The sequence below is a fragment of the Salvelinus sp. IW2-2015 genome, linkage group LG27, assembly GCF_002910315.2.
Source record: "Salvelinus sp. IW2-2015 linkage group LG27, ASM291031v2, whole genome shotgun sequence".
Lineage (NCBI taxonomy): Eukaryota > Metazoa > Chordata > Actinopteri > Salmoniformes > Salmonidae > Salvelinus > Salvelinus sp. IW2-2015.
Genome location: NC_036867.1, coordinates 27,555,770 through 27,581,225, shown reverse-complemented (window position 1 = coordinate 27,581,225; position 25,456 = coordinate 27,555,770). Strand labels below are relative to the sequence as shown.

Below are 25,456 nucleotides of genomic sequence, written 5' to 3'. Positions count from 1 at the left end.
CCTCAAAGCTCATCACCAAGCTAAGGACTATGGAACTTCCCTGTGCAACTGGATCCAGGACTTCCTGATTGGCCGCCCCCAGGTCGTAAGGGTAGGTAACAACACATCCGCCATGCTGGGGCCCCTCATGGGTGCGTTCTCAGTCCCCTCCTGTACTCCCTGTTCAGCCATGACTGCACGGCCAGGCAYGACTCCAACACCATCATTAAGTTTGCTGATGACACAACAGTGGTAGGCCTGATCACCGACAATGACGAGACAGCCTATAGGGAGGAGGTCATAGACCTGGCGGTGTGGTGCCAGGACAACAACCTCTCCCTCAACGTGATCAAAACAAAGGAGATGATTGTGGACTACAGGAAAAGGAGGACCGAGCACGCCCCCATTCTCATCGACGGAGCTGAAGAGCTAGTCGCAGGTTAAGAGCTTCAAGTTCCTTGGCGTCCACATCAACAACAAACTAACATGGTCCAAGCACACCAAGACAGTCATGAAGAGGGCACAACAAAACCTATTCCACCTCAGGAGACTGAAAAGATTTGGCATGGGTCCTCAGATCCTCAAAAGATTCTACAGCTGCACCATCGAGAGCATCATGACAGTTTGCATCACTGCCTGGTATGGCAACTGCTCAGCCTCTGACCGCAAGGCACTACAGAGGGTAGTGCACACTGCCCAGTACATCACTGGGGCTAAGCTTCCTRCCATCCAGGACCTCTATTCCAGGCGGTGTCAGGAAGGSCCTAAAAATTGTGACCCAATTCAGGAAACTAGGCGTATGTCGCAAGTCATGACATCACAGGAGAGCCTTTTGAAGAGTCTTTTGAGAGCCTTTATTTTTTTATCAAATTGCGTTTTTTGAAGGCTGCTGTCGATATGAGCTCGTCAGTCTGTGTTGGTAATAAAATAAAATAAAATTGTATTAGTCACATGCGCCGAATACAACAGGTGTAGACCTTAGAGTGAAATGCTTACTTACGAGCTATTAACCAACAATGCAATTTTAAAAAATGCGGATAAAAATAAGAAATAATAATAATAATCCTGTCTAACACTGCTTTTAAAAAAATGTATTGTGTACTGGAGCTGCATAAATGTTGCTCTACACTTTCTGGAGGATCAAGTTTTGAAATCAGTGGAATTAGAGTATAATAGCTAAAGAGATGGAGAAAACACCTGTCTCCGGATTACATTTTCAAACTAAGGGCAACCATGGTATGGCATTCATGACAGGGAGATGATGATGATGATGATGATGATGATGATGATGATGATGATGATGATGATGATGAGGATGATGATGATGATGATGTATACGGGTAATATAGTCTAGTGTTAGCTAGCTACATTTTCAGATATTACATATTTCTAATTTTGACAGAAAGTGGTTTCATTTCAAGCTAAAGTGTACTGTTAGCTAGCTAGCTAACATTAGCTGGCTGGCTCCCTAGCTGACGTTATTATTTGTTTTACCAGAGCCGTTTGCTTTTCTAGTTAGAGCCTAATGTTAGGCATTGTTGGCACTTTGATAATTGTTGTTTAACTAGCAAACGTTAGCTGGCTGGCTCGTTATCCTGTCTGGGAACGGGGTTCCACTAGTGGAACCCCTCGCCAACAGCCAATGAAATTGCAGGGCGCCAAATTCAATTAACAGAAATCTCATAATAAAAATTTCTCAAACATACAAGTATTAGACACCATTTTAAAGATAAAATTCTCGTTAATCCAACCACAGTGTCCGGTTTCAAAAAGGCTTTTCGGCGAAAGCAGGACATATCATTATGTTAGGTCAGCGACTAGTCACAGAAAGCATACAGCGATTTTCCAATCAAAGAGAGGAGTCACAAAAAGCAGAAATAGAGATAAAATTMATYACTAACCTTTGATATTCTTCATCAGATGACACTCCCGGGACAACATGTTACACAATACATGTAGGCTTTGCCTCCAAAACATCACGTGAATTTGCACAGAGCCACATCAATGATGAAAGATACAAGTGTTATTCACAGAATTAAAGATATACTTCTCCTTAATGCAACCACTGTGTCAGATTTCAAAAAAACTTTACCGAAAAAGCAAACCATGCAATAATCTGAGTACGGCGCTCAGACAACAAATCAAGCCAAACAGAATTCCTTTGTCTTCAGAAATGCAATGGAACTCAAGCTAACTCTCACGTGAACGCGCATGGTCAGCTCATGGTACTCTGGGAGAGACCTTACTCAATCCCCTCTCATTCGCCCCCACTTCAGAGTGGGGGCGAATGACCCCATAGACATGACCCCATATGACCCCATAGACACTGTGTATTCGATAGGCCAAGAGTTGAAAATCTACAAACCTCAGATTTCCCACTTCCTGGTTGGATTTTTCTCAGGTTTTCGCCTGCCAGAGTGTTTTCTATCCAAATCTACTAATAATATGCATATATTAGCAACTGGGACTGAGTAGCAGGCAGTTTACTCTGGGCACGCTTTTCATCCAAACGTGAMAATGCTGCCCCCTAGCCCAAACAGGATTTATCTAMCGTTACGTGATGTGTGTGATCTTCAACGTTCTTTACCTAGCTAAGTTCAATGTTTAGCTATCTACCTATATGTCTTAAGCTAAAGTGTACTATTAGCTAGCTAGCTACAATTAGCTGCCTGGCTACCTAGCGGACGTTACTATTCGTTTCCCAGAGCTGTTTGATTTTCTAATTAGAGCCTAATGTTAGGCATTGTTGGCACTTTGTTCATTGTTGTTTGGCTGGCTCGTTAGCTAACGTTACGTGACGTGTGTACAACACCCGTTGAACATGGTCGGTGTCAGTAAACGTCTGCAAAAAGGCGTAATGAAATTGTTGCCAGCAGAGCTGGTTACGCTGTTTTTTATGTTATCCAAAGGTAAACAAATCATCGGTCAGAGCGTCAAGTGTGCGCTCCGAGAGCGCTCCGAGATGGGTGGGGCTAAAGTTTCAGAGGGTGTGAACGATGCTGAATGGGTGTAGACAAAGAAGAGCTCTTCACTAGAAACCAAAACATTCAAATGTGATTTTCTCAAAAGTGAGTTTACAGGTTGATCAAGTTTCAAAGCAAAATTACTTTCCATTTTTCCTCAAATGCAGTGTATGATATACCATTTTGTAGCTCTGAGTCTCTACTTTTATCCAATGTAAAAAACACAATTTCACATTTTGCTACACAAGGCCGAATCCAGGTGGTGAGTCACAATTGTAAAAGACTCCAGCCACCCTAGTCATAGACTATTCTCTCTGCTACCGTACGGCAGCTTAGAAAGAAGCCTCGATACTGTAAGATTTCTAAACTTTTAAAACCATGACTAGAGAGAGACAGCAAAAAGCTGCTGTTTATGTAAGTAGGTTAATGTTTAAGTTGTTATTCAGCACTGTCAACAATTTGTTCAAMACTTTTATAAGCCATAAAATGCACGTTCTACCTACTTCCACTCACGTTACAACCAGCACTGCAGCTGCAGTGAATGAGTATAGAAAAGGGCTTAGATAAGCTTGCATTGTTATTATTAGCGGCTTGTGTCTTTTTTAATATCAAGGAATATTTCCCTATCTCTGTTTATAGGAAGAACATTATGATTTGGTGCATGATGCAGAATTAATGTAGTGCAACTTGAGATCAGCTGGAAGACTGTGTCCCCTTTTCTCAACAGAGGTAGGGAGAGCAGAGGGACGGTGAGTTGGATGAGAGGCAGCCTCACCACTGCTCCCTCCCCTCAGACTGACAATMAGATGCAGACCATCAGTCCAGTAACATTTAAAAAGCTAATTATTATGCTCACTCAGCTGTGCCTCTCAAGAAATACAACAAATTATCTATTATCAGTGTGATCATATACCTATTATTTGGCAGGGCAATTTAAGCATGGGCTATATGCCATGAAAATATATTGCGCCTATAGCCTACTGCACAAACCTCATTGCTACATAACTGTTTTTAATAGCTTTTTTAAGAATTAAAAAAATAATCTGAATGGAAGATCTCGGCTTGCTTTCGGACTCAGAAAGTGATGTTGACTCAGAAAAGGTTGGTGACCACTAGGCTAAGGTGTTATATCTTCCACTGGGAGGCAGTGTCAAGCTACAGTATTTGCTACTGTGCTGCAGTTAGTAACTGCATGGCCCCTCATCCCAAACACCCCTCCCCAACGTGTGTTTATATAGTGATGCATTCTCTCTACATGCCAGAAAATCTCTCCAGTCTCTCCAGTCTCCACGCAACAATGATGCCAGTGTGCTCTCGTTGACTCTACACACGAATCTGCACCTTTCTGCGGACTGTCAGTTTATTGACATATACGACAGCTCGCCTACAGAACATTTCGATGTCAAAACGACAGGAGTGTAAAATTGGAAATAATCCTCTGGACCAGACTTGCTACCATGGGCATTTTTGTGATGCTCTCCACAACTGTAAAATTATTTAATGGAGATACAACTGATAAGGATGAAAAGTTGTTGATTTGATTGATTTTAATAGTTTGAAGAACAGAGAAAAAACATGGCTTTACAAACTTCTAATGACACTTCTTTGTCAACATTCCTGGACTGTCTGCCACGCCTGCAGAGCAACTCATCTGTGAATGCATCTGGAAATATTAGCAAGGAAGTTACCAATCCCACCTGTAGCAATGCGTCTGTCATCACAAAACCCCCATCCATGCGGCAAAAAGGTAATACTGGAAGATTCATAAAGATTCTCTATAACAATCTCAGTTCTTTTGAGGTTCTTGATACCTTTTCCTATCATTAAATTAATTACATGAGATTAATTCCTACATTAAATGATATGATGGGTTGCGAACAAAAGAGTGCTCTAATTGGCATTGTTTGTCACTGTAGTATAGGATTTAATTAAGTGAGAAATGCAGGTTGTTCACACCACATTGAACAATAGGGTAACTTGGAGGAAATGTATATCCACCTTAAGGGAAATGTATATTTTCTGACACAATAAAAGTTACATTTGGTAAGATTTAGATATATTGCAAAATGCCCCCTGAAGATTAGTGACTTAATTGACTCTTAAAAGCTAAAGTCTAGGCATCTTATTAATTAAATTATTAAATTAAATAAATCCAATAAATCCAATTTTGGAAAACAAAATGACATTGCATATGTAAACGACGTCATGTTGCTTGCTTAGAGATTACCACTTCCTCCTGATTTGGGGCATACCTTGCAAGAACTCAGGAGCTCTGCCATGGTAGCACAGGTGACACCCTCCTGAAGTGTTTTACCAGTCTCACCACACAAAGCTAGTTATTCACTTGCGCAAGTGGGGTAACATTGGATAAAACAGATGAAATGTTTAGTTGCACAAGACTAGTGGCATCCAGGGAAAGTGTTGAAAATAAAATTGTTGACAAAAAGTGGTTTCAGTTAGAATTACAGGTGGGGGGGGGGGGGTGTTTAATCCCGGGGGTCATTTAACCCTAAGCCACCCTAACCACTAATTCAGTGTCGACATAAGGCAATGGGTCTTTATTAAGGCACAAAAACTGTTTATATACAGTACCAGTCGAAAGCTTGGACACGCCTACTCATTCAAGGGTTTTCCAAAATGTTTACTATTTTCTGCATTGTATAATAATAATGAATACATCAAAACCATAAAATAACACATWCTGTACATCTTGGCAAATTGGTTCCTCTTTCAGTTATGTCTTTGGTCACGTTCGCGTTAGTCTAACAAAAACACCTTAATGATTTGTTGACAATAGATACTCCCACAATGCAGGCAAAGGCTGCAGGATGAAGTTGGTGAAGGGCAACTGCAGAAGCTCGCAGTCCACTGCAGTCAAAACGTAATGAACTTTGATTACAGGATTCTTGTAAAGTTCATGCAGTTGACATGTAGGTACAAGGGGACATTGCCCTGCGTAGGTGCCATCTTTCGGATGGGATGTTAAACGGGTGTCCTGACTCTCTGTGGTCATTAAAAATCCCATGGCACTTATCGGGAAGAGTACAGGTGTTAACCCGTGTCATGGCTAAATGCCCARCCCTGTCCCATTCCATCATGGCCATCTAATCACCCCCCTCATTCCTACATGGCATATGTCACTCCTCACGTCTCCACCTGATAGCTGATGTGTGGTGAGTGTTCTGGCACAAAAATGAATGCCGTACATCACCGAGGTGGGTGCTGCACATTGGTGGTGGATGAGGTGAGTTTCCCCCTTACTATGTACCTCAGTTGGTAGAAAAGCACTATATACTGTAAATCCAATCCATTTTTATTACTAATCAAGTCTGACAATTTTCATCCCCAGAATTCAACACACTATGAAAAGCGGTGACCAGTGATGGTCCCCAACTTGACAAAAGTGATCCGCTCGAACGCGACCATTGAGATGAGCACAATGCAAGACTTTGCTTTCACACAGTCACACAGGGTATCTGCACATGTGCATGGGTATGACTCAAACGCTGCTACAACGTAGTAGCAATGTGACCAGAACAGCTGAGAGAACCAAATAATATAAAAATGAAATATACATAGTTTTAAAAACTAGTCAAATGCATCTGAAAACTAACTGAAACTAAACTAAATTTAAAAGAAAAACTGTTGAACTAATTTAAATAAAATAAAAWAWAWATATATATGCACAAAACTATAATAACCTTGCTTCCATCACAATCATCGATTTTAGCTGTCAGTGTCACTGTCATTACAGTTGTCATTTTAGATCATCATCCCCATCTTTGATATCATAAAGGTTGTCAGAAGCGTTATGTTCATCTTACAGCATTTTGGTGATAGAAAGAAGCCACTCGATTGCTATAGGGAACAATGGATCAGATGCATGTTGCTCTAACCAGGCACCTGGGTCAGTTAGGCTCAGTTTAGAATTTTCAATCACAATGAATGAGCTTAACATGGATAAGGGAGGGCTGAGCCTCTGAGACACTTCATACGACTCCGGCCACTGATCCAATGCACAGATAAGGAGACGACATGGACTTCCATTGATTTAACTGAAAGGGAGTCATTTTGGGAGCTGACACTGTCCTTCTGCATGGTTTAGAAAAAAATGTGTCATGAAGCTGATATGATACTGTCAACATTTATTCAAGTTCCACTCGGGCACCATATATGGGGGTGGCGAGAGAGAGGGAGAGAGAGGAGAGAGAGAAGCGTTGTACTGCACCATAATAACGCCTAGAAGACCTTGTATCAGGGGTTTATGTATCAAGCAAGTTATACAGACGCCCCTTGCTATCTACTGGAGGTGGCTTAGAAATTCTGGGACCAAGTGAGTTTCAGGTATCCAGTGAGCATAGATTATCATGGTTTTCGCCTGATAGATTTAATGTGATTGGGAATTTGGTGGACAGAACCACTTATCTGATAACTGACGAAATCCTCCTCTCAGCCCACATCTCCTTCATACACCAGCCCCCAATAATTAAATCCGATCTCAAATAAAAAATATATTTAATTTTTCACATGCTTCGTAAACAAGAGGTGTAGACTAACAGTTAAATGTTTACTTATAGTCCCTTCCCTACCATGCAGAGAGGAAAAAAAGAGAAATAATAGAAAAATAATAACAAAAGGAATAAATGCAAACTGAGTAACAATAACTTGGCTATATGCACAAGGTACCAGTACCGAGTCAATGTGCAWGGGTACTAGGTAATTGAGGTAGATACTGTATGTTCTTACTATCAAGGAACAAGGYGAGGCCCAAATGCAGACACAGGACACAGATGGTTGGAGTCTTACAATGTTTATTAATCCAAAGGGACAGGCAAAAAGGTCAAAACCAGATCAGAGTCCAGGAGGTACAGAGTGGTAGACAGGCTCGTGGTCAATGCAGGCAGGTACAAAGTCCAGAAACAGCAAGGGTCAAAACCGGGAGAACTAGAAAAAGGAGAATGCAAAAAGCAGGAGAACAAGAAAACACTGGTTGACTTGGAAACATACAAGACGGACTGGCACAGAGAGACATGAAACACAGATATATATACACTGGGGAAAATAAGCGACACCTGGAGGGGTTGGAGACAAATCACAAGGTCAGGTGAAATAGATCAGGGCGTGACACATATACAGTGGGGCAAAAAAGTATTTAGTCAGCCACCAATTGTGCAAGGTCTCCCACTTAAAAAGATGAGAGAGGCCTGTAATTTTCATCATAGGTACACCTCAACTATGACAGACAAAATGAGAAAAAGAAATCCAGAAAATCACATTGTAGGATTTTTAATGAATTTATTTGCAAATTATGGTGGAAAATAATTATTTGGTCACCTACAAACAAGCAAGATTTTCTGGCAGTGGTCTTGTATGTCTTCCATTTCCTAACTTTTTGAGGATCTGAGGGCCCATGAATCATCTTTTCAGCCGTCTTAGGGGGAAGAGGCACTTCTTCACGACTGTGTTGGTGTGTGTGAACCATGATAATACCTTAATGGTGTGGACACAGAGGAACTTGAAGCCCTAGACTTGCTCCACTACAGCCMTATCGATGTGGATGGGGTTGTGCAGGGTGCTCCGTTTCCTTTAGTCCACGATCAGCTCCTTTGTCTTGCTGACGTTGAAGGAGAGGTGGTTGTCCTGGCACCACACTGCCAAGTCACTGATCAGTTTTTCACAATTCCTAACATTTAATCCTAGTAAAAATTCCCTGTCTTTGGTCAGCTAGGATCACCACTTTATATAAAAAAATTGAAATGTCAGAATAATAGTAGAGAGAATGATTTAGTTTTAATGATTCAAACCTGTGTGTATGTACATTTCCAACTTCAACTGTATTTACCTTACTGTGATTGTGTTAAATTAAAATGGCCCCAAAAAGAATAGTTTCTCAGCAAAAATGCAATTTCTCAAGCAAAAATGTTGCWAGGACTGTCTGGGAGTGGTCTGAGAGAAGGGCCTAATTGGAAGAGCCTAATAGGAGGGAAGTATAACATGAAAACTAGCTTTTATTGGCAAAGAGGAGGGTAAGCTCTCTTTGTTATTGGTAAATTAACTTATACCACTTGGTGATGTCACCAGGCAGTCCAAAAAACCCAACCAGGAAAACAAGCTGTCTTTTCAAAAAGCTTTTACACTATAAGTGCATTATCATAATTTTCTCAATTTCACAGTATTATTCCAACCTCATAGTGAGGAAATATAAATAAAACACAGAAAAATCATATTTTTACTGCACTGGAAGTCAGGATTTGTTATGTACAGAACAGTAAATAACCATTATCTGTTTACGTTAAAAATATACAATGCATTCTGAAAGTATTCAGACCACTTGACTTTTTCCACATTTTATTACGTTTCAGCCTCATTCTAAAATGGATTWAAAAAAATACACACAATACCCCATAATGACAAAGCAAATACAGGTTTTTAGAAATGTTTGAAAATGTTTAAAAAAAAGAAATACCAGATTTACATAAGTATTCAAATAAAGCAGCTTTGGCAGCCTCAAGTCTTCTTGGGTATGACGCTACAAGCTTGGCACACCTGTATTTGTGGAGTTTCTCCCATTCTTCTCTGTAGTTCCTCTCAAGCTCTGTTGGTTGAATGGGGAGCGYCGCTGCACAGCTCAGGTCTGTCCAGAGAAGTTAGATCGGTTTCAAGTCCAGGCTCTGAATACTTTCTGAATGCACTGTAATCGATAAGATTTTGTTTCTATTGTTTGGATATACAGTACAGCCTAGTGTACATCATATAATAATATCTACCATTTAGTAGATGCTATTATTCAAAGGAACTTACAGCAGTGTACAACAATGCATTTCAGTACATGTGGCCCCATCAGGAATCGAACCCGTGTTTATGTCATTGCTAGCTCCACGCTAGCTCCACGCTCTTACCTACTTACCTAAAATATATTTTAATTTTAGATTCTTCAAAGTAGCCACCAATTTTAGATTCTTCAAAGTAGCCACCCTTTGCCTTGATGACAATTGAAGACATATGGACAGAAAACCTGTAATCACTACTAGTGTAGGCTACCTGCTACTTTTCCCCAAGAATTTCTTATGAACAGAATTGCAAAGCGGGGCAGTATTGGTATTTCCAAGCAGAAGTGGGGCATTTCGATTTGTTGTGAGCATTATGGTCGAGGAGCTTTGATTTAAGCACAGAAGTCTATTGATTAGTGAGAGAGTGCAGTGCCCATGCTGAAAGCCTTGCCAGCGTGGCACCAGAGCAATGGGGAGCAGCTCGGGAGCATAAGAGCAGGTAGAGACTGATTAACTGTGGCAGCACTAACGCAGCCATTCTGTAACGGTGTAACCCTTAATTTCCACACACACCGGTTCTATTAACCCTGTGGCTCCCCCCATCACAGCCACAGACCTTACCGCAGACCAGTCTGATAGGTTATTTAACCTTTATTCATCCCACACCTAAGGTGCAAGGAAATTAAAGTCTGATTTACCTAGCTCTCTAGACACCAATGGAGTCTCCAGAGTTAACCAACCCTGTGAAAGGGTCATTTTAAATCTTAACAGTAATGTTAGGTAAGTCGGAAGTTTGTGGATTTGTAAACAAACAGTGCATAATAATGTGATCTATGATTTTAAAGCGGTCCAGCCAAACTTTTTGTAAAGAATAAAGTGATGAGTAACAAACTGTCTCCTTTGATAAAATGAATTGTGCCCTGAAAAACAGCATCCAAAGGTTTAGGAGTAGAGGCAGCTGCACTTTAATAAATGGTATTACAATAATCAAGAACAGATATACAGTGCATGCGGAAAGTATTCACAACCCTTCAAATTATCCACATTTTGTTACGTTACAGCCTTATTTTAAAATGGATTAAATMGTTTTTYCCCCCACCGCTTCTCAACAATCTACATACAATATCGCATAATAAAAAAGAGAAAAATCACATTTAAATAAGTATTCAGACCCTTTACTCAGTATTTTGTTGAAGCACCTTTGGCAGCAATTACAGCCTCAGGCTCTGTCAGGTTGGATGGGGATCGTCGCTGCACAGCTATTTTCAGGTCTGTCCAGAGATGTTAGATCGGGTTCAAGACCGGGCTCTGGCTGGGCCATTCAAGACATTCATAGACTTGTCCTGAAGCCACTCCTGTGTTGTCTTGGCTGTGTGCTTAGGGACGTTGTCCTGTTGGAAGGTGAACCTTCGTCCCACTCTGAGGTCCTGAGCACTCTGGATACAGGTTCATCAAGGATCTCTCTGTACTTTGCTGCGTTCCTCTTTTTTTAATTTAACATTTATATAACTAGGCAAGTCAGTTAAGAACAAAATCTATTTACAATGACAGCCTACCCCGGCCAAACCCGGACGACGCTGGGCCAATTCTGCGCCGCCCTATGGGACTCCCAATCACGGCCGGATGTGATGCAGCCTGGATTCGAACCAGGGACTGTAGTGATGCCTCTTGCACTGAGATGCAGTGCCTGCTGCACCACACATAAAGGCCTGATTGGTGGAGTGCTGCAGAGATGGTTGTCCTCTGGAAGGTTCTCCCATCGCCATAGAGGAACTCTGGAGCTCTGTGAGAGTGACCATCGGTTTCTTGGCCCTTCTCCACCCCTTAAAAAATAAATAATTAAAAAAGTAATTAAAAAAGGCCCTTCTCTCCCGATTGCTCAGTTTGGCCCGGGCGGCCAGCTCTAGGAAGAGTCTTGGTGTTTCCAAACTTCTTCCATTTAAGAGTGATGGAGGCCACTGTGTTCTTGGGGACCTTAAATGCTGCAGAAATGTTTTGGTACCCYTCCCCAGAACTGTGCCTCGACACAATCCTGTATCAGAGCTCTAGGAACAATTCCTTCGACCTCTTGGCTTGATTATTGCTCTGACATTCACTGTCAACTGTGGAACCATATATAGACAGGGGTGTGCTTTTTCAAATCATGTCCAATCAATTGAATTTACCACAGGTGGAATCCAATCAAGTTATAGAAACATCACAAGGATGATCACTGGAAACAAGATGCACCTGAGCTGAATTTCGAGTCTCATAGCAAAGGGACTGAATACTTATGTAAATAAGTCATTACTTTTTTTTAAACAATAAATTAGCAAAAAATAAATAAAAAACTGTTTTCGGTTTGTCATTATGGGTTATTGTGTGTAGATTGATGAGAAAAACATTTAATWTAATCAATTTTAGATTAAGGCTGTAACGTAACAAAATGTGGAAAAAGTGAAAGGGGCTGAATACTTTCCGAATGCACTGTAAAGGTTGATTGCACAATCTGCTTCCTGCTGACTAGAGAGAAACAAGATATGTTTCTGTAAAAAACGGCTACTTTAAGTCTTAGTTTCTCAACAAGCTCAGTCATATGCTTTGTAAACTATAAGTCATTGTCAAACAATAAGTATTTGAAGTATGAGTATGCATCCTGCAGACATTAACCCTTGACTTTGGGGGTGACATTACTCTTGTAATCACTCAGCTCAGCAGATAGTCAATGGTGACCTTGTCCCGTCACATGCATGCAGCTTCAAGCACAGGGTCTGTGACAGTGTAATGACTAGCATCGACTTCACTGGCATCCTTGGAGCTCTCTGTCCTTGCAGTCATAGATGCTCAGTTGCAGACCAGCAGATTGTGTTGCAGACCACCTATGGTGTGTTGTGATTATGGCTCCGTATAAAATGATATAATACTGATATGTTTTAATATGTGATCATTGTCATCTGTCTCTCTCTCTCTCTCTCTCTCTCAGAGATGGACTCAGTGCGGATCCTGCTTTATTCTCTCATCTTCCTGCTCAGCGTCTTTGGCAACCTTCTGATCATTGTGGTCCTGACGGTCAACAAGCGCATGCGCACGGTCACCAACTCCTTCCTGCTTTCGCTGGCGGTCAGTGACCTGATGATGGCAGTTTTCTGCATGCCCTTCACACTCATCCCCAACATGCTGGAGGACTTTATCTTCGGAGCCGCCATGTGTAAAACGGTCACCTACTTCATGGGTAAGATTGTGACCGTCTGCAAAGCAGTCGCACTGCACAAATTCACCAATTATTAAATTGCATGTAATCTACATTGCAGTCGAGCATCAGATTGCAATATTATATTGGTGTAGTTACTGACATGGGCAACACTTATCCAGGCATTATGAGATTTGGTGCATGACAGCTTTGTAGACAGGCTGGATATTACTGGCCTGGAACTGTCACATAGATCTGAAAGCAATACATTACATATTTTCAGTATTCTTACAAGATATCAGAGCATAATTAGGTTCTGGAGTCAATAATCTTTAAACAGTGGTTTGAGAGGTCTCTTCCTAGTGACATCCTGTTTTGGAGTCGTAACAATACCCAAAGGGGAATTAACTGTAGCTCTTTTATGCTGAGGTCAGGGTGGACACAACCCATCATGCCAGAGCCAGTTGGAGTGTCATATGTCCGCAGGAGTGTGACTTACTGATGAGCTGGCCCTATCACTCAACGGCTTGATTGCCATTTATGGACCTCACAATTAGCTTTCCCTGAGCCTTCCTCTAGATGCAGAAAAATCAGAGAGGTCGCAGGGTGAGCAGGGAGTCTGAGAGACGTTTGAGTAGCTGATGCACGTGAGTATGGTTGCGAGAACGAGATAGAAGATGCAGAGAGAGTCAGAGAGAGAGGAGAGAAGAGAGAGTAAGAATCAGAGAAGAGAGAGAGAAAGAGAGAGAGAGAGAGAGATGAAGGACGAGAGAGAGAGAGTAGACGCAGTACGTAGTGCATGACGCAGGTGTCTCGATGACTCGGTCAGTCAAGAAGCTAGCTAGACAGCAGAGTAGACTGAGACTCTAAGCATGCACAGAGTAGGAGAGAGAGAGAGAGGACATTTCAAATTTCACATTTTATTTGTCATGTAAGGGATAAACATGGTATACACTGTCCAAGAAAATGCTTATTTGCAGGTTCCTTCCCGACAATGCAACAACAATAAGAAATACAAAAATATAATAATACAAACATAAAGTAAATGGCTCCGTAAAATATATTTGTTAAATTTATAGTACAGGACGGCACATTTTACAGTCCAACATGTGTTTTGGGGAAGGGGGGATTAGGGGGCAAGTGTTTAATTGTGAAGAATTTAGCAATCATAATAAGAGTCTGGTAGCAGCAGTTGCGATGTTTGTGTAGCATGAATGTGTGTTGTCGTAGAAATTCATTCTGAGAGAGACTGTCATTTCTTCAAACAATCATCCCGACACTGTTGACTGTTGGGCCGAGCAGCCTAACCTTTACAGAAATGCAGAGGTCTTTATATAGCTGACACTAAGAATGCTACACTAAGAATGCTTAGTCATGGCTGGTTTCACCCCTCCCATGCAGATTGGGGCATCATAAGCCACTCTGGGTTCATCCTGTCGTTATCTGCACGGGGTGCATTGTTTTAATCCCCACCAGGCTTAGTCTCCCAGATGCAAGGATGATGCTGGAGGACATTGTGGTAGTGGATGGAGTAATTCCCRTACCAGGCTGTGATGCAACCGGTCAGTACGCTCTCAAGGGTACAGCGATAGTTTTTGGAGAGGGCCCAGTGTGGCAGGCCAAATTTCTTCAGCCGCCTTAGAAAGTAGAGACGCTGTTGTGCCCTCTTGACAAGAGTGGTGGTGTTGTTGGTCCACTTCAAAATATTAGCCATCCAAATACTAGGAAGACGAGGCCGTGTAGCCCGTCTTTTCAGCCAAGCTTGGAGTCATCCTTTTCTTCCTCTCCTTCATCACTGGTGTTGCCTTTGGTCATCTAGGGTCAGCAGCAACAGGTAAGCCCACTGTGTTGGGAACAAAAGAGTGAATGTAGTATTGCAGATTCGGGAGGCTGAGAGATATGTGTGTATCTTCCAATTCATGATCCAGAAATCTTTGCCAGTGGTAGGAAATTATTGAACAAACATTCTGAGCTAACAAAGTAATCATTAATAGCTATWAAAAAAAACTAAGTCGAGCAGGAACCAGCAACACCTGCTCCCTTCTCAGCACCACCATATTATCTTATCATAATAAAATGAAGGAAATGGATAGAGAGAAAGAAAGATCCCCCGTCTAACTCATCTAAAGGCCCATCACTTAAACACTTGCTGAATCAAACTTATTTGAACAGTTTATTTATTTCAGACATTGTATAAGAACAGCAGCAGGACAAAATAATAGCAGTAATCAATTAATGTTTGCTGTATTGATTAAATCAAACACATTAAATCCATCAGAAGTAGGGCTGTRGCGGTCATGACTTTTTGTCAGCCAGTGACTGTCAAGCAAATAACTGCCGGTCTCACGGTAATTAATCATAATTAACATAAACACATTTAGAATCCCCTGGCTTCTACGCATAGCCTACAAGCCACTGATTTGTTTAACCCTTTATTTAACTAGGCAAGTCATTTAAGAACAAATTCTTATTTTACAATGACGGCCTACCCCGGACAAACCCTCCCCTAACCCGGATGACGCTGGGCCAATTGTGCACCACCCTATGGGAATCCCGATCACGGCCGGTTGTGATACAGCCTGGGATCGAACCAGGGTCTGTAGTGATGCCTCTAGCACTGAGATGCAGTGCTTTAGACTGATGCGTCACTCGGGAGCCCAAAAAATGCAGACCTTTGGAACATATACATTTTAAAAAGTCAAATAMATTAATGTATTATAGGCTACACGATAGTTCAAATCCATTATTTATTTTAGACAAGTCTAAAGACATGTAGTCTATTTCAGAAGAACAGAATGGCATACTCTGAGTTGTCCTTATGTTAGGCCCTGATCTGGCTATGCCATATGGCTGTGGGCTACACTAGTTAATTTAGCAGACAACATTTGCTTAGAATTCCATGGAATTATTTTATATTATTTTATAGTATGAAGAATACAATTGAACATAGCTGAATGAAATAGGGAGTGCAGACGTGCGCACTCCCTATTTTATGTCATACAAATTATTTGAGGGAGTGCGCACATGCGGCTATTCTGTGTTGAGCGGTTAACAAAGAGACAGGTACTCTTATATGCTTAATTTACAGTTATTTATGTAACTTTAGTTGTGAAACAAATGTTGGGATATATGTTTTGATTGTTAATACATTCTAAGGTTGCATGATGCAACTCTAATGATGCTTTTTTTAAAGTCGCATGAAAGGCATGAGCTCTGCTTTGTTTTTTGCACAGGCTGTACACACTTCATCAGTCTCTCATTCACAATTTGAAAAGAACTTGATAATGCCTCGAATTTCCCAGGTGCAACCCCTTTGTCGTTGCCATAATGGACGTTGTGCCCTTGGGCTGAATAAAATAATTATAATTCCCTTCTTCCAGCTGCATGCCGAAGCACCTCTCATWCACATTGCTCTCCTTCACGTGATCGGGTCTTTCTCACAGGCTACAAGTGAAGACAGACACATCGGGAATGCAACTGCACTCCTCCTTATCCAATTCCGAGGTGCAAATTGAAGACATAGGAATAACTGTCCACATTTACTTTTCATCAGCCAACAAGACGGGTAGGCCTAATGAACAGCAAAAGCACTAGYCTATGTCAATCTACTATCCTCCATAGTAGCACTGTTGATCGATTCTATTCTGTGCGAGAAATAAATATTCCAAACATAGCCTGAGACAGTTGGGGATGCAATAGATCCCAAATTAATACAACCACGAGCATCAAAAAAACTGTTTTAAGCAATGAGCCTAACGCAACAGATGAGAATGTTTAACTTGTTGTTTAAATGTTTATAAATTATTAGGCTATATATTCACATTATAAGCGCAGCAATGCACACACGGCAGTAGGCTGTAAGCACGAATGTTCCATTAGCAGGAAAACACCATTCTCGAAAGTGACCACAAATGTGATTATGCATGTAATGCTTTACTTAMAAAGTTGCATTTTTATGGTGAAAATGGTCTTCAAACGCTGCGTATGTATGCCAGTTAGGCTCTACACACGCTGTAGAGCGGATTGATACATATTCTTGGCACCATTTGAAAGGAAACACTTTAAAGTTTATCGAAAAGTGAAAGGAATGTAGTAGAATATAACACAATAGATCAGGTAAAAGATAATACAAAGAAAAAACCAACCGTTCTTTTGTATTTTTTTGTACCATCATCTTTGAAATGCAAGAGAAAGGCAAGGTGCAATTTAGATTTTGGCCACTAGATGGCATCAGTGTATGTGCAAAGTTTTAGAATGATCCAATGAAACATTGTATTTCTGTTAAAATAATTATTTCAAGACTTCCCAAATGTGCCTAATTTGTTTATTAATAACTTTTCATATTCAAAATTATGCACTCTCCTCAAACAATAGCATGCTATTCTTTCACTGTAATAGCTACTGTAAATTGGACAGTGCAGTTAGATTAACACGAATTTAAGCTTTCTGACGATATCAGATATGAACTATGTCCCGGGAAATGTTMTTTTTACTTACAACCTCATGTTAATTGCATTAGCCTATGTTAGCTCAACCGTCCCTTGGAAGGGACACCGATCCWGAAGAAGTTGTGCTTCATTAGSAAGTTATTTGGCCACTTTAGTTGTGATACAAACATTATCTAAACATATAGGCCTAATGGGCTAGACTACATGAGGTGTACGACTATGATGAAAATAATCGGGGGGGAAAGCATGCGTTGTTTCTTGCCTTAAACTGGGCATCCTTCACAAGTGATAATATATAATTCACAAGTGATAGGCTAATATTGTCACCCATCACACTGTTATTGACTTAATCTTGCCTTTACATATACTAAAGAATAAATGTGCGAGATTTTTTTTAATTTAGAATGGACCATTATCATGCACCTGTCTTGAAACAGGGGCAGTGGAAAAAAATACATGTTATCTATGCAATTAAATAGCGAATGGAGGACGCTTTTCCCGTGGTTCATTTTCATGCCAGCCAGGTAGGCTGTAAAGAGAAATAATGTGCTTAATATTAGGAAAGTTGAGAAATAAATATAGTAGGCTTAGCCTATAGAAAGCTGATGGAATCCTCCTCTTTTTAATAGAGGCCATCAATGTTTTCTTTATGCAATTGCATAACATATAGAAATGTTGCACAACATGAGCTCATGGGTTCTCATGAAGTGTTTGATTACATTGATTACAATACATTGTATTGATGTCAGAGTGATTAGAGAGACAATAGAGTACTGTGTACCAGGCAGTTAGCAAGTTTGGTAGGCTACTACTGACCATCAGTAGCATCAGAGCTTCGAGAAGCCTAATTACTGTGACTAAATGATCAAATGAAATGTTACTGCCGTCATGACTCGCGGCCGCCATTGTGGCAGTAATATTGTCATTGTAACAGCCCTAATCAGAAGTTTACTTTGTGGTAACCATACCGCCTATGTAAAAGTGTCCTGTGAATTCACACATCAATCAATCACTCAATCAAATTGTATTTATAAAGCCCTTTATACATCAGCCGATGTCACAAAGTGCTATACAGAAACCCAGCCTAAAACAGCAAGCAGTGCAGATGTAGAAGCACGGTGGCTAGGAAAAACTCTCTAGAAAGGTAGGAACCTAGAAAGAAACCTATAGAGGAACCAGGCTCTGAGATCTGGCGAGTCCTCTTCTGGCTGTGCCGGGTGGAGATTATAACAGTACATGGTGAAGATGTTCAAACGTTCATAGATGACCAGCAGGGTCAAATAATAATAATAATAATCACAGCGGTTGTACAGGGTGCAACAGGTCAGCACCTCAGGAGTAAATGTCAGCTTTTTATAGCTGATCACTCAGCGTTAGACAGCAGGTGCGATAGAGAGAGAGTTAAAAACAGCAGGTACTGGACAAGGTAGCCCGTCTGGTGAACAGGTTGTGATTCCATAGCCGCAGGCAGAACTGGGGCAGCAGCAATACCCTGAGACATGGCCGAGTACACCCCATGAAGATCTCCCCCTCGGCATGCACCCGTGGGGGGCATCAACCCGGACAGGAAGATCACTTCAGTGACTCAACCTTCTCAAGTGTCGCACCCCTCATAGGGACGGCATGGAAGAGCACCAGTAAGCCAGTGACTCAGCCCCCGTAATAGGGTTAGAGGCAGTGAATCCCAGTGGAGAGAGGGCGGTTTGTTGCTCCAGTGCCTTTCCGTTCACCTTCACACCCCTGGGCCAGACTACACTCAATCATAGGACCTACTGAAGAGATGGGTCTTCAATAAAGACTTCTGCTTCTGTCTCTCACATGGACAGGCAGACAGGGAGAAAAGAGAAATCCCTGCCTCCAGCTGTTTGCTTAGAAATTCTAGGGACAATAAGGAGGCCTGCGTCTTGTGACTGTAGCGTACGTCTAGGTATGTACAGCAGGACCAAATCATAAAGATAGGTAGGGGCAAGCCCATGTAATGCTTTGTAGGTTAGCAGTAAAATCTTGAAATCAGGCCTAGCCTCTCTGGGGTAGGTGGGACGCAATCGTCCCACCTGGCCAATAGCCAGGGAAAATACAGAGCACCATATTCAAATAAAATGATATAAAATCTAACTTTCATTAAATCACACATGTAAGATACCAAATTAAAGCTACACTCGTTGTGAACCCAGCCAACATGTCAGATTTCAAAAAGGCTTTTCGGCGAAAGCATAAGATGCTATTATCTGATGATAGCACAACAGTAAACAAAGAGAGTAGCATATTTCAACACTGCAGGCACGACACAAAATGCAGAAATAAAAATATAATTCATGCCTTACCTTTGACAAACTTCTTTTGTTGGCACTCCAATATGTCCCATAAACATCACAAATGGTCCTTTTGTTCGATTAATTCCGTCGATATATATCCAAAATGTCAATTTATTTTGCGCGTTTCATCCAGAAAAACACAGCTTCCAACTTGCGCAACGTCACTACAAAATATATCAAAAGTTACATGTAAACTTTACCAAAAAAATTCGAACTACTTTTGTAATACAACGTTAGGTACTTTTAAACGTTAATAATCGATCAAATTGAAGACGTGTTCAATACATGATCTGTGTTAGATACAAAAAGAAAACTGACGCAACTTTTCTGGTAATGTGCCTCTCTCAAACAATTTACTTCAAATGAACCTCATTTAAGATGGCCGTAATTCTTCATTACACAAAGGAAAAACCTCAACCAATTTCCACAGACTGGTGACATCCAGTGGAAGCGGTAGGAACTGCAAACAAGTCGCTTATAAATCTGGTGTCCCAATGAAAGCTCATTGAAAAGACAGTGACCTCAAAAAAAAAAATCTGAATGGTTTGTCCTCGGGGTTTTGCCTACTACATAGGTTCTGTTATACTCACAGACATGATTCAAACAGTTTTAGAAACGTCCGAGTGTTTTCTATCCAAATCTACTAATAATATGCATATTTTATATTCTGGGGATGAGTAGCAGGCAGTTGAATTTGGGCATGCTATTTATCCAAAAGTGAAAATGCTGCCCCCTACCCCGAAGAAGTTAACAGGAAGCCAGTGTAGATAGGCTAGCTCTGGAGTAATATGATCAAATTCTTTAGTTCTAGTCAAGATTCTAGCAGCCGTGTTTAGCACTAACTGAAGTTTATGTAGTACTTTATCTGGGTAACCGAGGAAAGTAGAGCATTGCAGTAGTCTAATCTAGAAGTGACAAAAGCATGGATTAATTTTCGGCATAATTTCTGGACAGAAAGTTTCTGATTTTTGCAATGTTACATAGATTGAAAAAACTGTCCTTGAAACAGTCTTGATATGTTCAGCAAAAGAGAGATCAGGGTCCAGAGTAAGGCCGAGGTCCTTCACAATTTTATTTGAGAAGACTGTATAACAATCATGATTAACTGTCAGATCCAACAGAAKATATCTTTATTTCTTGGGACYTAGAATTAGCACCTCTGTTTTGTCCGAGTTTAAATGTAAAAAATTAGGCTGTCACTTATGTTGGTCACGTCAGGTAAAACTGCAAATCTCTCTTACAGTTGAAGTYGGAAGTTTACATACACTTAGGTTGGAGTCATTAAAACATGTTTTTCAACACTCCACAAATTTCTTGTTAATAAACGATAGTTTTGGCAAGTCGGTTAGGACATCTATTTTGTGCATGACAAAAGTAATTTTTCCAACAATTGTTTACAGAGAGATTATTTCACTTATAAATCACTGTATCACAATTCCAGTGGGTCAGAAGTTTACATACACTAAGTTGACTGTGCCTTTAATACAATAGTGGCGAACAAACAAAGTGAGAGTGGGATATTATCATACATTACATATTCCAGTCATGGCTAAGGGAAACGCTGGCATCCTAAATATTTTTTGTTCAAAAAAAGATTAATTACATTTATTCTCCCCTGAAAAAAACTAGGCTACAGTGGTGTCTACATGTATCATCATGTCAACTTATTATCACCACTGGACATGTAGTGTACAAATGCTTGGCTTGTCGCCAAGCGAAGAAGATATTTCGCAATCATCAAGTGCAGTGAGTATTATGGGATAGATAGGTTTTAGCCTGGTCGGGATGGAGGAGAGTGAGAACAGGGTTGGATCAAGTCATGTGAGCAACAAAGTGAGGTAGTTTGTGCGGATGATCAGATTGAATGACGTGTCCGTGTAACAAGCTATATTACGTGCTGGGACTTTGGCATTAGTGAGTCAAGGTTGTAGATGTAATGAGTTATCTATGGAGCTAGACAGGATTATCTAGGTTTATATTTTGGCGTCATCTACGGGCTGAATGTTATGTGGGTGGACCAGATATCGATCTCCTTCCAAAACATGGTTACATTTGTATTAACTTAAAGTATTACTAACTACAAACCGCCCTAAAATGGTTTCAYCCGAATCTGGCAACCCCATTTAGCTTTCGCACTACAGCTAGGCTAGGCAGTAGGTTTGTATTTGAGGTGATAATCTGTGAGGTAAAAACATTAATTTGCTTTGTGATTTGTTAGAAACTATAAACGACTTGTCAGGTCAAGTGCCCCAGTTCTTGTATACACTGTAACAAGCACATCGAAGATTTGTAATATGCTGAAAAGTGGCCAAACTAAGTTAATCTTATTCAGGCAATGGGCGCTGCCATCTTTGACTTTGTTTATTTGTGTCTTATAGTCAATGGCATYCTAGGATTAGGGAGTTTTCATTGGTCAAACATAAACAAACATGTCTGCAATCATGAAGATTTTAGCCGCTGTTAGCTTAGCTGACACGTACCTCTATAATATTACATTTCTCCCTTGTCTCCCAGAGATGTGGAACATTGTAAACAAGTCTAGCTGTTAGGTTGCAAATTTATGTTTAGTTTTTTGTCAGCGCAACCTGTTTTTTAGACTGGTTTATGGAATGAGTTTGGCTGTGGATGTGTTCCGTGTGATGCTTGGATGCTAAAGTTTGCATTTACAATAAAATGTAAAATTGAGGAATAAAGTTGTGAAAAGCTTTATTTTCCATCAGTACGTAACATTTTTTAGATGCTTTTCMGACAACAACGCCATTTAGATGTGTTTGTTATATGTAGACGTTCTGTTACTTCTGTTCCAATCACATACAGTGGGGAGAACAAGTATTTGATACACTGCCGATTTTGCAGGTTTTCCTACTTACAAAGCATGTAGAGGTCTGTAATTTTTATCATAGGTACACTTCAACTGTGAGAGACGGAATCTAAAACAAAAATCCAGAAAAACACATTGTATGATTTTTAAGTAATTAATTTGCATTTTATTGCAAGACATAAGTATTAGTACCACCCCTCTGAAGGGGCGCCACCGCGCGTACCACCTGGGGAACCGGCCGACGACATGGGCGCTGGGCAGCCGGTTGAGGCGTTGGGAAGCCGACGAACCGGCAGGAGCGTGAGAGCCTGGCGAGCCGGCTGAGGCATGGGAGCCTGACGATCCGGCTGAGTCGAAGACGCCTGTCGATCCGCTGAGGAAACCCGATGATCCGGTGGAGTGGTGACGTGGAATGGGAAGCCACCGAGCCAACCGAGGCAATGAAACCTCTCGAGCAGCCAGGGCATGAAAGCTCGACGGGCTGGCTTAGGCACCCGCCGGTCCATCGCGGCAGAATCCACCCGACGTCACCGACAAAACAAAAACAACAAAACAAAAAACTCCTGGACCGGTGGGCAGACAAGAACTGACGATCCAGCTGGAGGCCCGACGTGGGATGGGCGCCATCCGAGCCAACCGGGGCAAGGAAACTCTCGAGCCTGCTAGGCGTTGAAGCCCGACGAGCAGGCTAGGCACCCCCGGTTCCATCGGTGGTGGACCCAGAGCCGATGCCACTATACCAACCAGAACGACAGTACTCCCCGATGCTTCGTGTGATGGCTTCTGCATTCTGTCACAAGGATGACGCTGGAGAGACGAAGCAGGTACGGGAGTAACATTTAATAAATAACGGACATGGAACGAGACATAAACAGCGTTAGCAAACAGAACCAATCAATGCAGAAGCGGGGAACAGAGCTGGGGAACTGACACATATGGGGGAGGAAATGAACAGGTGATAAGAGAGTCCAGGTGAGTCCAATACGCTGATGCGCGTGACGAGGAAAGGCAGGTGTACGTGATGGATGGCAGGAGTGAGTGATGCAAGGCTTCTGGCGCCCTCACCGGCAGGGGAGGGGAAGAGCGGGAGCAGACGTACAAAGGGACTGTGTCCTGCTTGTGCAACTGCAATATCCATTACAACAGACAGAGAAGGTTGTAATAGCCTTCATATATATTTTGGGAAGTTCATTCAAATCGCTGCAGGTTTTTACTTATTCAAAATGTTCAGGAATATGAGGCAGACGTACTGTAGGCTACAGAAAAGGGGGAATCAAGAAGAGGTAGTGTGAGCAGCAGCTATGTAGTGTATGTAAAAATAACACATGTGCAGAATGTCATACGTATCCTTTAGCTTTGATTAAAAGGTTTCAGGAGGGGGCGGCAGGTGACGAGAAAACTCTGTATTCACAGCCACGGCATTCAGTTTTCCTCACAACTCAGACCACTCCCAGACAGTCCTAGATAAAGTCTTTCTTGACAAATTGCTCTTTGCTAAGAAGCTCTGTTTGTCTATTTATAATTGGAAACAATTACAGTAAGATACTTCTCATTCTTACTAGAAATTATTTGATATTGAGATAAAAATGGTCCATTGGACCTTTAACTCTTTCAAGGGTAACGGTCACATATTGTGATCATTTTTTGAATTGGTCCCTGCAGCGTACCATCGCAAATACAGTGGGGAGAAAAAGTATTTTGATACACTGCCGATTTTAGGTTTTCTACTTACAAAGCATGTAGAGGTCTGTAATATTTATCATAGGTAACTTCAACTGTGAGAGACGGAATCTAAAAACAAAATCCAGAAAATCACATTGTATGATTTTTAAGTAATTAATTTGCATTTTATTGCATGACATAAGTATTTGATACATCAGAAAAGCAGAACTTAATATTTGGTACAGAAACTTTGTTTGCAATTACAGAGATCATACGTTTTCCTGGAGTTCTTGACCAGGTTTGCAACACACTGCAGCAGGATTTTGTCCCACTCCTCCATACAGACCTTCTCCAGATCCTTCAGGTTTCGGGCTGTCGCTGGGCAATACGGACTTTCAGCGCCCTCCAAAGATTTTCTATTGGTTCAGGTCTGGAGACTGGCTAGGCCACTCCAGGACCTTGAGATGCTTCTTACGGAGCCACTCCTTAGTTTCCCTGGCTGTGTGTTTCGGGTCGTTTTCATGCTGGAAGACCCAGCCACGACCCATCTTCAATGCTCTTACTGAGGGAAGGAGGTTGTTGGCCAAGATCTCGCGATACATGGCCCCATCATCTCCCCTCAATTACGGTGCAGTCGTCCTGTCCCCTTTGCAGAAAAGCATCCCCAAGAATGATGTTTCCACCTCCATGCTTCACAGTTGGGATGGTGTTCTTGGGGTTAGTCTCATCCTTCTTCTTCCTCCAAACACGTCGAGTGGAGTTTAGACCAAAAAGGCGTACATTTTTGTCTCATCAGACCACATGACCTCTCCCATTCTTCCTCCGGATCATCCAGATGGTCATTGGCAAACTTCAGATGGGCTGGACATGCCCTGGCTTGAGCAGGGGGACCTTGCGTGCGCGGCAGTATTTTAATCCATGACGGCATAGTGTGTTACTAATGGTTTTCTTTGAGACTGTGGTCCCAGCTCTCTTCAGGTCATTGACCAGGTCCTGCGTGTAGTTCTGGGCTGATCCTCACCTTCCTCATGATCATTGATGCCCCACGAGGTGAGATCTTGCATGGAGCCCTAGACCGAGGATGATTGACCGTCATCTTGAACTCTTCCATTTTCTAATAATTGCGCCAACAGTTGTTGCCTTCTCACCAAGCTGCTTGCCTATTGTCCTGTAGCCCATCCCAGCCTTGTGCAGGTCTACAATTTTATCCCTGATGTCCTTACACAGCTCTCTGGTCTTGGCATTGTGGAGAGGTTGGAGTCTGTTTGATTGAGTGTGTGGACAGGTGTTTTATTATAAAGTGAACGAGTTCAAAGGTGCAGTTTAATA

At 41.5% G+C, this 25,456-nt stretch overlaps 1 protein-coding gene across 1 annotated transcript in view; it reads left to right on the top strand.

Moving 5' to 3' along the window:
• The first annotated feature begins 4,226 nt into the window (after positions 1–4,226).
• LOC111953652 (cholecystokinin receptor-like) overlaps positions 4,227–25,456 on the top strand; it is a 37,827-nt gene continuing 16,597 nt past the window's right edge. The window contains exons 1-2 of the mRNA XM_023973062.2: positions 4,227–4,689; positions 12,675–12,923. Coding sequence (XP_023828830.1) covers positions 4,518–4,689; positions 12,675–12,923 — 421 coding nt within the window. The 5' untranslated portion in view covers positions 4,227–4,517. The remainder of the gene's footprint in view (positions 4,690–12,674; positions 12,924–25,456) is intronic.